This window comes from Anguilla anguilla, chromosome 7 (assembly GCF_013347855.1).
Source record: "Anguilla anguilla isolate fAngAng1 chromosome 7, fAngAng1.pri, whole genome shotgun sequence".
NCBI classification, from domain to species: Eukaryota; Metazoa; Chordata; class Actinopteri; order Anguilliformes; family Anguillidae; genus Anguilla; species Anguilla anguilla.
Window position 1 is genome coordinate 24,117,710 of NC_049207.1, and position 13,610 is coordinate 24,131,319.

Below are 13,610 nucleotides of genomic sequence, written 5' to 3' on the forward strand. Positions count from 1 at the left end.
GTGTCCTGTTCCCAACAATCTGTGAAGAACACTATCAAGCTTCAGAGGAAGCAGGCGCATATTTGTTCATCTTAGCCTTCCTAGCCGCACACCGCACACCTCCCAGAACAACGCTGTACAAACACTCAGAGAAATCCCTGCATGTCAGAGCGAGGGAAAATGCTCTTTATCATAATCTAAAATAATCAAAGCATTTTTTTTCCTTTTTCTGCTGTTCTGTGTCTCTCTCTCTTTATTCTCTCTCTCTCTCTCTCTCTCTCTCTCTCTCTCTCTCTCTCTCTCCCTCCCTCCCTCCCTCCCTCCCTCCCTCCCTCCCTCCCTCTCTCTCTCTCTCTCTCTCTCTCTCTCTCTCTCTCTCTCTCTCTCTCTCTCTCTCTCTCTCTCTCTCTCTCTCTCTCTCTCTCTCTCTCTCTCTCTCTCTCTCTCTCTCTCTCTCTCTCTCTCTCTCTCTCTCTCTCTCTCTCTCTGTGTCGCTCAGCACCGCAGGCAACTCTTTTCTTTTCGCATGACAAACACAAACCCCCCTTCTCACCCTCAATCAAGGTTTCACGCTGGGAGAGCGTGTCCCGATAAATAAAAACCAAATTTTTAAAATAAGGAAGAGGGAGCTATAATAAGCCGGTGGTTAACGAGGGGGCGTCGGAGGAGAGCTCACGTCATTGTTCGCAACGTCGCGCAACGCCGCAGAAGGGAAACGCTGGCAGAGGAAGTAGTCCAAAGGTCAAGTCACACCAGGCCAAAAAAAAGGTGCGTTTCACACATAAGTCACGCTGACACTCCCAGGGATGTAATCAGAAATAATGCACCAGTCAGGTTCACAGGCCATTCCAAACCACCCCCCCCCCCCCCCCCCACCACCCCACCCCACCTACTTTCATTCACTTAACCTGTCACACAGGCGGTTTCGCGGCCTATGAGAAGCACTTCCCTTAAAACCCCAGCAGTGGCAGATAAGCTACGGTATCAATCGCGAGGAGGTTCGCATTTAAGGCATTGAAATGGGCCGCCGCCGCCGCCTCCGCGTTGCCCCAAAGTACCCTGGGTAATGAGAAGAGGGCCCGGCGACGCCCAGGGCGGGACGGAAGACGCGGATAATTTCTGAGCCGTCGGGGCCCTCTCGTCCCCCACTCCAAAACCGCAAAATGGATCTCAGGTCCCCCCCCACGCTGGAAAGCAAGCGTTTCTCCGGCGCGCTCGAGTCCGTGCGCTTCCAAACCAGCGTGAGAGAGGAGCGAGCGGAAAACGACAGGCCTCCCGCAGAAGCGACGCAGCGTGGGCCCGGCAGCCGCCGCGACGAAGCGCACGCCGGGGAGCCGTATTAAGCCAAATCCCGCGCGGCGCTCTCGAATGGCATCAGTCGGTAAAGACGTCGGGGCCCCCCCGGTCGCGGGTTGGATCTCTGGCTGAGTCATTATCCGACTGCGCCCAGGGGACCGAAGCCTTCGGAGCCCCGCTGGCCTCCTCGCACCCAGGGTTAAATGGGTTTGAATCAGCCATGTTTCTGTTTGTTGCCGTTGCTCTTACCGCCTCCCTGCACCCCCCCTACCCCCCACCCCCCACACCCAAATCCAAAGACCAGCTATCCACCCAGCCACTGTCACTGACATACACACCACTCCTTCAACTGCCGTTTGCTCCCTTGAGAGACACACCTGCCCACCAATCGGTGGCAACTCCCCAACGAGGCACGGCACTCATCCAACCAGTCCTAGCTCTCTCTCTCTCAATCAGGTATAACTCTCCTGTAGTACTGTGTCCTCCAGTGGGTAAATTAGCCTCTGCCTTGTCAGTGTCTGTAGGGCCAGTGTTGTGGCCACGGGGGGTCCAGACAAGACTCGATAGGCCGAAATCAGGGAGAAATATAGTAGGAAAAAAAAATACTATATCTAAAATCTACTAAATCTACTAATATCTAAAAAAAATACACTGTGTTTAAAAAAACAAAACAATTCCCCTCATATGAAACGGGCAGCTTCCCCGGCCTGTTAATGCACGTTGTGGACTGCAGCCCGCGAGCTCGGGTGGACCACGGGCGTCGCCGCGAGTCCGTCTCTCACGGGAGGAGCCACTGCGCGGCTGAGCGTAGTTTTAACCTTCACGCCGAGCGGGGAGCGCAGCCGGTCGAAGGAGGGGTGCGAAAGGGAGGAGGCAGATCTGCTGAGGGAGGCAGGAAAAAAAAGGGCCGTCCTACTGCGGCGGCGTTTCGCCCGAGCTGGGGAAACAGCCGAGCCGGCGGCGGCCGCGTCACCCACCCCGGCGCAGAACAATGTCACGGCGCCCTCCCTCCTGATCGCGCGTTTATGTAATTCAGCAGGGGGACTGAAAAAAACACCTTTTTTTTTCCTTCAGCTTTCCAGTGTCTAGAACCGGGCACGCGTGACCCAGAAACACGGCTTAAATCGTGTGCGTGCGTGTGCGAGAGAGAGAGAGAGAGAGGGTGTGTGAGTGAGCGAGAGAGAGAGAGAGAGAGGGTGTGTGAGTGAGCGAGAGAGAGAGAGAGAGGGTGTGTGAGTGAGCGAGAGAAAGAGACAGAGAGGGGGAGAGAGAGAGTGAGAGAGAGAGAGAGTCTGTGTAAGACAGAGAGTGAGAAAGTGTGTGTGAGGGCATCAGCATGAGAGTAAGTGAGTGTGTGCATGTGTGTATGAGAGAGAGAGTGTGCGAGGGTGTCTGTGCGTGTGTGTACATTGTCCACCACTTACCTTATCGTTATTGTAGTAGGAGAGATTTTCTCCTTCTAATTTTACCCATCTCTTCTGATAAACGCAGTTTCTGTAAAGGAGAGATTTAGTTGTGATTACATTCTGTGTTATGCGAGTCTTGCATTACAACAAGAAGTCTATAATTACAGTAACAATGGCCTATTCCTCAAACCAAACTTCTTAAAGCAAAGAGAAACAACATCTCACACATAGCTATTGATTCAGCATTACCCATTTCAGACAAAGTAGGAGATTATCATTTAAGATTTCCTCATTATCAGGTTATTATGAACACAAGACAAAAATATCAAAGAGGACAGGACAAAAGAAAGGTTACAGAATAAAAAGCATGACTCCACAGGGCCTTCCCTTGTTTAATGTTAAAGAAGGAAAAGTATCCAAAGTGTCTATGTATGTGCACGGGTGCGTATGTGTGTGTACGTGCGTGTGTGTCTATGTCTGTGTGTGTGTGTGTGTGTGCGCGCAAGTGCATGTGTGGGTGAGTGTGTGAGTATGCATATGTGTGTGTGTGTGTGTGTGTGTGCGTGTGTGCGTCTGTATGTGCATGTGTGTGTGCCTGCACGTGTGTGTGTGTGTGTGCGCATGTGAGCGTGCGTGCATGTACGTGTGTGTGTGTTTGTTGTTGGGGCAGTTGGCTTGCTGCTACCAACCGCGTCCACAGGTGGCGGATAGTGGGAGTTCCTTCAGATATGGAGGACAGCTACGAGCTAAGCAGGTTTTACCGGACGAATAAGTAGTCGCGGACCAAAATCAGCGGAGGATAATCAGGTGTGCAGGGACTAGCTGAGTGGCTCTTCTAGCTCCCAGTAAAACTCCACGTGTACCCTATGATTCTCCTTGACGTGGCGAGTCCAGGCCGCCATCAAATAAGCCTGCAGCCATCCACCTTCCCTGTGGACCTTTCCGGTGGACAGGACCGTGTCGGGGAGCACACGAGAGGCAGGGTCGACAAACCGAGACCTGGCAGCCCCCTGCAACTTCACCCACCAGAAGGTCGTCTGGAGTCATCTCTTCCCACCGGAATATTGATGGTGTGAAGCCAAGATGTGGCTAATCCATTCTTTGCGCAAGCTATCACTTCCACTGGCCCCCAAGGAAGTGACGTTATCTTAAGTAACGTTAAGTAACGATGGACAGCCGCAACCAAGCAAGCAAGCAAGTGTGTGTGTGTGTGCATGCACGTGAATGTACGCACGTTTGTGTGTGAGTGTGTATGTGTGCGTTTCACAGAAAGGAACACAGGAAGAGACGCACAGGAAGGTAAGCCCACACAACAGCACTTGGCTCTGGCGGGTGAGAGATGTGGGCAGCACTAATATCCTGGAGCTCTGTGAGACACACACACACACACACACACGCACACACAGATTACCTCCTCACTACACTCAGACCATCCACTGCAAATCAACTAGAGGATATGATTAAATACCTACAGTGTTTTCCTTTCAGCAAATACCAAAACAAGCGCCCGGCAGTTAACTTTAATGGCGTGGTAAGGGGGGCCGCTGGCTTTATCGTTCAGCGGATCGAGTCGGCCCTTACCCCTGAGGCGACAGCTTATCCAGCCAGCCCTCCTTCAGGACGGCCTTGGAGTAGTCGTAGAAGCAGGCGTACGGAGAGATGGAGTGAGCGTCGGCCGGGGCGGGCTGGGCGTGCTGCACCAGGGAGTAGGGCTCGCTGAAAGACTCGGGTCCCGGGCCCGGGCCGGGGGCCGGCGAAGCGGCTGCATTCTTCCACTCCTCCCTCATTCTTTTCAGAGCGCTGTTGCACTCCTCCACGGTGGAGTACTCGTCCTCCGGGAGATCCTGCGCTCCCGCGCTCGGGGCCTCCGCGCGGCGCGCGGCCCCGTTCCCCGAACCCCTCGTTTTGTGCTTCTTCCTGTTTGGGAGGTGAGGGGGTCGGGGAGAGGGAGGTCACTGTCATCGTCCGTGCTCTCTGGCTGTTCTAGCCGTGGGAGATTAAAGCATCGCATTCCCCCCCCCCCCCCCCGTCACTCAAGGTAACATTTAACAATGGTGGTGAGCTGGAACTGAACAGGCTCTGACAGAATGTCACGACTCAAAGAGGCTATGACATCACGTCATGATGAGAAAGAGGCTCTGACATAATGTCACAACATGAATGGGGCTAAGACATGGTGTAGTGACATGAGAGGCCTTGCTCTGAACGTATTGTGCGGTGGTTTTTAGTTTAACGGTAATATAGCATTTTACAATGCATGTAATCTGGGTGAAAACACCACTGTGAAAGCATAGGCTCTTGATCATGACCAGGCTTAACCTTATATAGGCTATATGACTCTTAAATACAGGCTGTGGTCCAGGGGTTCTCAATCCACATCCGGAGTACCACAGCAGTTAAAGCATTTGATCGCGCAGCTAACTCAGGTCACCTGACTTCTTGGAGTCGGAATCGGTTGCTGACCTCAAACCTTAAAGCGAAAACCAAACCAACAGACTGCGTGGCGCTCCAGGCCCAGAACTGAGGACCACTGCTCTAGACTATATGCAGAGACACTGGAAAGTTGCCATAATAACCCACCCAGCAAACAATACACCTCCCTCTAGCAGTAGTGCAGTCGGCGCTACAGCTGTCCTCTACAGACGGATTAGGAGACACTGGTGACCATCAGACTGCAAAATAGTTGGTGAATGGTCCCGCTATCAGTAGACCGTGACAGGGCAATTTTCAAAATGGCGGCGGACCAACAGCTGGCAACACAGCAGTCTGCTGCTGGCTTTGGATATGGCCTAGATGGACTGAACGGGCCATTCTTAAATAACATGTTCATGAATAATTATTATAATATCATAATTCTTATAACATCAAATGTCTTTGTACAGTACAGATGAGTTACTGGGTTTGCTTCCCTTTTAATATATTCCAGGTTTGTCTGCCATTAAAGAACCTGACAATGTACCTTTTCACGTACTTGCAGGTCTGAATGACAAAATAAAAACAAAAGTTTCACTTTACCGTAATTTCTTGTGCTGTATCTTGTCGGAGATTTTATTCTTAAGCAGTTCCTTTGTGCCAAAATCCTGAAACGGTCAGAGGGAGAGAGAGTCATTGCTCAGCTTCGTGGAATCAGCCATTTGTTGAAGCAAACAGCCATTTTCCAGATCTCTAGATTTGTACACATAATACCAGTGCTTTTTTTAGATTAAAGGAGAATTTTATGAAGGACCTTGTACTCAGATGTCTAGCCATTTAGCAAGACCAACAGTCTGAATTTCTGCATCCCATAAATCCATCCATCAGATAAAAATGCTTAAAAAACATAATAAACAATTTATGTGTAATATTTATATTTCACTCGCTACACATAACTAATGTTGCAAGCTACAACTTAGTATTAAGTTGCGGTAGAGTGCATTAGCAGTAATAATTGCACAGTGCAGAAGAGAAATCTGGGTCTGCTGTGTAATAGTTCATTTGACGTCTTTGTGTTGCTAATTTAACATATATTAATATGGCCCTCGTAAATCGGCAAACAAGTCTGGACAAAGGGCTTTGATGCGAGCCTGAGGTGTATTGCATTTCAGCAATCTCAGTCCGCCTCGTGCTCCGCTAATTTCGAATGCTAAGAGAAGCCTGCACGCAGGCCCTGATTCATGGAGACACGGCTTTAGGGGGAAAAAAACCATCACTAGACTCAGATATTAGAATTAGCCAGAGTACTAAGCAGCACACCGACATTGCCAGAGCATAGGTGGGTTCCTGGGGGAACATGCATTGTAGGCTGGGGGTGTTCCTTCTCTACCCCTGGCATTGCATTTGAAGGTTGTACCACAGATATCACGAGCTAACCAGATGGTCAGCTTCATGCTTTTGTCATTGAAGGTTCTGTCAACCACATTCCACTTTGTTGCGTTGCCTGAAAATTTACTGAGGTGCGACAAAGCATATTACAGTTGTAATGGATGTTCAGAAGCACCAGACACTCCTGTTTACCATCCGGAAAACCTCCTGCCGTTAAGAGAAGAAGAGGACAGAAAGGAAGACAGGAGCAGAATTAGCCTGTAATATCTCTGGCTATACTCCGAAAGATGGAAAACTGCCCTTCTGCGGGTTCTTACAGTTCATATGGGTTCCTGCTGTGGAGAATCTGCTCACTAAGCACTGCATGTTAGAACCTGTAAGGTACATAACGCCTCATTACAGAACATTGTGAAGCAATATCTGTCCCTCCCAACACCACTTTAGGGCACGATATTGATTCACAATTGAATCAGCATGTGCAATTAGACAAGCACTAGATCCAAGTGTTAATTCAAGCCATGGTGTACATGTGTGTGTGTGCCTGCGTGTGTGTGTGTGTGTGTGTGTGTGTGTGTGTGTATGTGCGTGTCTGTGTGCGTGAATGAGTGCACGTGTGTGTGTGTGCTTGTGTGCGTCTCTGTGTATATGCCTGTGCACATGTGTGCATATCTGTGTTTGTATAAGCGTGTGTGCATGTGTGTATGTGTGTGTGTGTTCCTGTGTTTGTGTGTGCACATGTGTGTGTGTTTGTGTGAACATGCGTGAGTGTGAGTGTGTGTGTATGCATGTATATGTGTGTGTGTGTGTGTGTGTTTGCGCATACATTCGTTGGTGTGAGTGGGCATAACAGCCATTACCCTTGACTTCAACCCTACGGTGTGCTTTGTAATCACTAAACGGTCTAAGGAATTGTTGCCAATCAGAATGCTCTGATTATCTTTGGACTGCAAAGACACTGTAACAGGACATGCTGCGGCCCTCAAATTGATATTCTTGAGCACAAGCGGATGTATTCAGTGCTCCTGGCAGCCATTCCGTGACAATATTGGCACTGTGATGCAGAATGTACAACACGGTGTACATTTAAAGCAGGAAGGATTCTAACTCCTTTCAGCAAATTCCCAGATTAGCCAATAACGTGTAAAACAAAATGAGGAAGGCACTAGAAAGGCAGGAAGTGTTCATCCGTGCATTGTGTATGTATTGTAACAATGAGTTTGAACATGGCTATGGCTTTCTGATTTTTACAAGAATTTGTACTAATTTCCTGTTTTGTTTTTTTTCCGCTTGTCTTCTGTAATCTTTATTGTCAATAATTTGCTTTTATATTATCTGCAACCAGGTTATATGTGCTGCAGCCTGTCTTGGCCAGTACACTCTTGAAAAAGATATTTATATCCCACTGAGGTTTTCCTGGTTACATAAAGATTTATTATTATTATTATTGTTGTTGTTGTTGTTGTTGTTGTTGTTGTTGTTGTTGTTGTTGTTATTACTGTTGTTATTCTTCTTCTTATTATTATTATTATTATTATTATCATTAATAATAATAATAATAAGAAGAAGAAGAAGAAGAAGAACAACAACAACAACAAAATGACTGTAAAACCAATGGCTATTTCCTGTACACCACAGTTAGGGGTTCAACTCAGGGCATGAAATTCAACTGATTGACAGAAAAGTTTTTACAGGACGTTATGCATTTTATTCAGTTCATTGTCTGAAATGAATTCAAATCAAAGTGGCCCCAACCAGGGATGTGATGGTATAGTGGTATGACGGTATACCGTAAAATTCAAATATGAAATAGTACTATCATAAACGTAACGTAATACCGTAATAGTAAATCACGTGACAAAAGCTATTTTCATGCGGGGACATTTTTTTTTCAACCATTACCCTAATAAAATATATAAATAACCCATATTAAATAATATGATACTGGACCTGGGGTGTCTGCTAGTGTCATTTAATGCCACCACCTTTTTGGCAGTGTTTCAGACCATAGTCAGGAACAGCAGGGAAACATCGCCGCTAATTTAGCCAACTTGGTAACTTTCTGTTCATTAATCATGCAGCATTAAGTGGAAACCGGACGGCGAGGATCCAATCAAGCAGTAGTATTTATTCGGCGCAATATATATTCCACAGCAACTTTTCAATTAATCAAAACAACAATTGGAACAAAAATTTAAACCGTCGTTATCAATGGAAAACTTGCCTCCCGTTTCAATGACCTAGATCAAGCTGGCAGCAGTATGCAAATGAGATAGCCACTATCAAATAAAAAAACACAACAAATCCCACAACCTGAAGTGGCAGGGCACATATTTCTAACAGTTGTTCTTGCGTTGTTTTGTTTACAACGTGACTGCCCAGGTCTAGACGACTCCCTCGCTTTTCCCAAACCTGTAGGTAGCCGTTGTTAGCTTGCTAGCTGTTGTACAGTTACACGGCATCTCTTTTTTTTTTTTGTTTGTTTTTTTGTGGTTGGGAGCAAAGGTGACCTTCTCTTTACCCCTCGAAGGGACTTCCTCTTTGGCATTTGGTGTCTGGTTTCCAGTGAAATCGAGAGTATATAGAGAAGCGCCTTGCCTGAGCAGGCAGTAACTAGTTTCAAGACTGAATTTGTCGATGATCTGCATTACTGACTGCTCTCTTTCATTTGCAGTCATGTTTCAACCTCTTTTTTACTTTTTTAAAGATTTAAACTGCATCTTTAAAAAAGTACTGCAGGAACACAAATCTGAAAATGAACAACACCAATTATTACTAAAGCCGCGTTTCCACCGCAGGAACTATACCCCGGAACTAGGAACCTTTTGAGGAACTCAGTGCGTTTCCACCGCAGGAACTAGGGTCTAAATTTAGTTCTGGGGGCTTTGTTTTACCCCCCAAAACGTTCCTGCTCGGGGGGTAGTACTTTCCGAAAGTACAGGAACCTTTTGGGTGGAGCTTGCAGCGCTGAACATTTCTGATTGGTCGAGTACTCGTAGCATTTGTGTTGTATTTATTTTCCGCCATTACCCGCCATGTTTGAAAATATGCAGCGGCAAACCAATTTATTTTCATAATAACTTCAAATCAAACTTGTATGTTATGCGGCGCAGTAGCCTACTTTTGGTTATAGCCTGTCAACGTCTTGGAATTATAACGTGTGCTCTTCTGTTCTTTTCTTGCTTTAGTATTCGTTTTATAAAATGCTAAGCATTCGTGCTGGGACAGCATATTACGTAGGCTACCAAAACATTCAAACGGATTAATTCGGTTGCTGAATATTTTCTTCCGGATTTTCTTTGTTAGCCCGTTGTAATTGACTCAAAACGTTTGATACAGTTATGTGAGGTATGCGGTAGTTCTGCATAATTAACATTGGTGATACAGTACAAGCAAACTGGAAATCACCTTCTGCACTTTTTATCCGGGTAAAATAACAGGTTAATTCTAGTAATCTTCCCTTTAGCTTTTTCAGACTGCCGTAATTTTACTCAATTTTACTGCCATTTTTCAATTCCACGAAAAGACCAGGAAGACTATGGACTCATTTATGGTGCATGGTTCGCATCTGGAGGGCACACTTCGCTGCTCGGCTAGCAGTAGCCTAACTTCGAAGGAAAGCAAACGGTGGCTGTACCACTACTAATTTACATTTTCACGCAAGTCCGAGTTTTCGTTCTATTCTTGTCATTTTGCGATTAGCCTATATGGAATTGACGACGAGAAAGTAATAAAACAGCAAACTGTTTACAAGGTGTGCATGTTTTCTGCTGTTAATGAATGTGTTTGAGAGGATATATGAAAATCAATAAATACAAAAGTAACCATATATAGTCATTGTTGGTAACCCGTTGTATATAAGTGGAATAAACCCCTCCGGGCTGTCCCGGTTATTAGAAAATAATGTAGGCTACTTCGGTGGTAGTATGGGGTTACAGAAGAAATCATATGACAGATGGACCGACGACAACGTCAGTGGGCTAATTTGCCTAATCTTCGCGGTACTTTAGACCCCGGTGGAAACGCAGACAACCATTGGCTGAAGGAACCTTTTAGTTCCTGGTAAAGTAGTTCCTGGGACTGAAAGTTCCTGGTAATTTTGGTGGAAACGCGGCTTAAATCTTCAAAGTAATAAATGATAAAGAATAAATATCCAGTTGAAAATATATTTTGCCTACAACTGAACAACTGAGGCAAACAAGTACATATTTGTTTTGACACTCACACTTACCAATATGCTTTCTGGGTTGTTATACAGAAACGTTTCCCCATAAGGACAGATGGGAGATAGAGTTCTTACCAGTGGAGCTGCAAGTGAAAAAGATGTTATGATTCTAGGAGCACTTCCTCGTTCATGAAATAAAATGTTTTCTGGCAAACTTATTACAATAGCAGCATGTGCATTCAGTTTCTGCCAGTGCTGTTACCCCAGAGTCTCTCTCGCTCTCTCTCACATACACAAGAACAGAGCCTCAGGCATACACCTAGTGATGTTCCACACTCTTATGAGACTTTTTTTTTATTGTCCACTGGGAGACAAAGTCCTTGTAACGGTAGACTGACAGACGATAGCTTTCACCAAGGACATTCTTGGAGAGCGTCCACTGGGACTTAATCACAAAAGGAAGGCCACCAAACGTTCCAGACACCATTAGTTTGGAGACCCGCGGTGACCCAGCGTAGTCGTTCGCTGTCATGTTGAAAAATGAGATCTCATCTCGTGGGGACCAAGGTGAAGACCGCCCAGTCCCGCCCCGCCATAGATCTAGAGCGGAGGAGATCGGGCATTCCAAGCCATACCTGGCTCTTAGCTGAACTCACACCGTCTTTAAAAACCCTGACAGAAGCTGGTTTAATCATCAGGGTTCCTAGCTTTTGGGAGTCTTTCAGGACTGATTGGGACTTTTAAACAGGAATTGGACATTACGCTACATTTATCAGATGATGCCATCCGAAGCAACGCACAATATAAGAGAGCATAACTGCATTTATTTGATTTATATCTCAATAGTTCCAGAACTGGGCAACAACATGCCCAGATCAGCAAGTGTATAAGGAGCATCATTAAAGTGCAAGTGCAAATGAATGCTAAGCAGGACCTACAAACCATGAGTACATTCCGATTATACACCACAATAATATAAACAGTAACATAAACCGCATAAATCATAAAAAATCATCAATAACATGAATCAATACAAAACTGGAAATGCTAAAGAGTGGGGATATTGGGGGGGGGGGGGGGGGGGGGGGGGGGGGGCATCATGCGGTCCTAAGAGATGGGACATGGGTCTGTGTGGGAAGATGACCAGACCGTCAGACAGACTGCTGCACGGTCTGATCTACTGTTTGACGTCTATGGTGGTATTAACACGGCCCTTCACATCACACCACCCTGCTGTGCGCTAGATTCGCACGGCGCCATGTTTCTCATTTGCTCTGGCCCAGTCTATCAGCGACCTCTGCGCCACGCAAGATCTCGTCTGACAGCATACTGAGGACGCATCGCCTAAGCCGCTGTCTCTCTCCCTCTCTCCCGCTCGCAGACTCCCTTTCTTTATCTTTCACTCCCTATCTTGCTTTCTCCTTCCCTCGCTCCCTCTATTGCTCTGATTCCCTCACTCCCTCTCTCGCTTTTTTCTTTTTCTTGGTCCCTCTATTGCTCTCACTCCCTCTTTCTCCCTCCCGATCCCTCTCTTTCTCTTCCTCTCTTTTTCTCTTGCTCCCTCGCTCACTATCTCTATCGCTCCTTCCATCTCTCTTGCTCTCTCTCCCTCTCTCTCTCTCTCTCTTTCTCTGTCCCTCTCTCCATGCTCTCTCTTACCCTCCCTCTCTCCATGCTCGCCTTCAGTCTGTGTCAGTAATGGGGTAAGTGGAAAGACGCGCAGGCGGATGGACAGAGCCACGGAGCGGGGGGGAAGACGGCCGGGCCGACAGGTCTTTCAGCGCTGAGAGAGTGTTTAACATACTGCGAGAGACACCAACAGGCAGGCGCCAGGGGACCCTCTCTGGATCAGGGACATCAATCACGCCATGCTGTCAAGAACATCAGGCACGTCACAGACAGAGGGAGAAAGAGGGAAAGAGAGAGAGAGAGAGAGAGAGAGAGAGATCTCCACACACGCAGTCGCCTGTCTGAGGACCGAATTTATTCAATTCCCACTCCCAGGCCAGAGACAACGGTGGACTGACAGCGCCACACAAACACATTCTCCTCCAAATGATTTCTGAAGGGAGTGTCTTCTTCTTCAGGCATTCATATAGACTTTTACAGCAGGATTGAGACCGCACTGGGGGGGGGGGGGGGGGGGGGACACTTGGGGGAGGGGGGAGCAGGCATCAACTCTGTCATCTATAAAGCGCCTAACAAACAAAGTTAAACAACTTTCGGAGTTGGGAGTTTGCTAGGAACTCTCTGCATGCGTAACAAGCTAAGGAGGTATTCCAGGGAGACCAAAGTCACATCCGAAAATACGGCATCCTTTTATTAGGGAAAACAATCCTAGGATTTGATTTTGGAATTAAATATTCATTAAAAAAAACACAAAGTTTTCGAAGGAGGACTGTACCTTTTTGCCTAGTGTTTAAACCGGTGGGGCTCTCGGTGCTGGTGCGCGGCTGTGCATGAGGGTCGCCGTGCTTTTGCAGGGTCCTGTGGAAATAGAGCATCATGGTGTAGCAACTGTACATGTTGAAGCCCTACACCTCTCTGTCACTGCTGCTTAACAATGAGGGACAACCCTGCCTCCAGAAGATCCGAGCAGGTACACACTAAAACCACACAAGAGCCAAAAGCTGAACTGGAGTGTGGAAAAAGAAAATGAAAACAATTGAAAAAGTTCTGATAAATTCATGAGGGTGAGAATAACGGCTTATGATCTTATCGTGTGTCTGTGTGTGTGTATGCCAGTGTGTGTGTGTGTTTGGGTATGTGTGTGTGTGTGTGTGTGTGTGTGTGTGTTTGGGTATTGTCTCATGCCATTTGATACGCCTGTGAGAGAGATGCAGCAGTCGCAGGTTTTCACGCCATATTACCACTTGGAGGGAGGGAGAGAAAGAGAGAGAGAGAGCACCCACACAAACACAAACAAATAAATGAACGCCTTCACCCTTCCCAATCACAGGTTCTGG

The 13,610-nt window shown here is 46.9% G+C and overlaps 1 protein-coding gene across 1 annotated transcript in view; it reads right to left on the minus strand.

The window, feature by feature from the left end:
• The window catches only part of zmp:0000000660 (arf-GAP with Rho-GAP domain, ANK repeat and PH domain-containing protein 2), a 126,263-nt gene that overhangs the window by 97,304 nt on the left and 15,349 nt on the right, over positions 1–13,610 (minus strand). Inside the window, exons 3-7 of the mRNA XM_035427678.1 lie at positions 13,049–13,131; positions 10,711–10,787; positions 5,697–5,761; positions 4,263–4,598; positions 2,700–2,769 (exon numbers count right to left, since the gene is read on the minus strand). Coding sequence (XP_035283569.1) covers positions 2,700–2,769; positions 4,263–4,598; positions 5,697–5,761; positions 10,711–10,787; positions 13,049–13,131 — 631 coding nt within the window. The remainder of the gene's footprint in view (positions 1–2,699; positions 2,770–4,262; positions 4,599–5,696; positions 5,762–10,710; positions 10,788–13,048; positions 13,132–13,610) is intronic.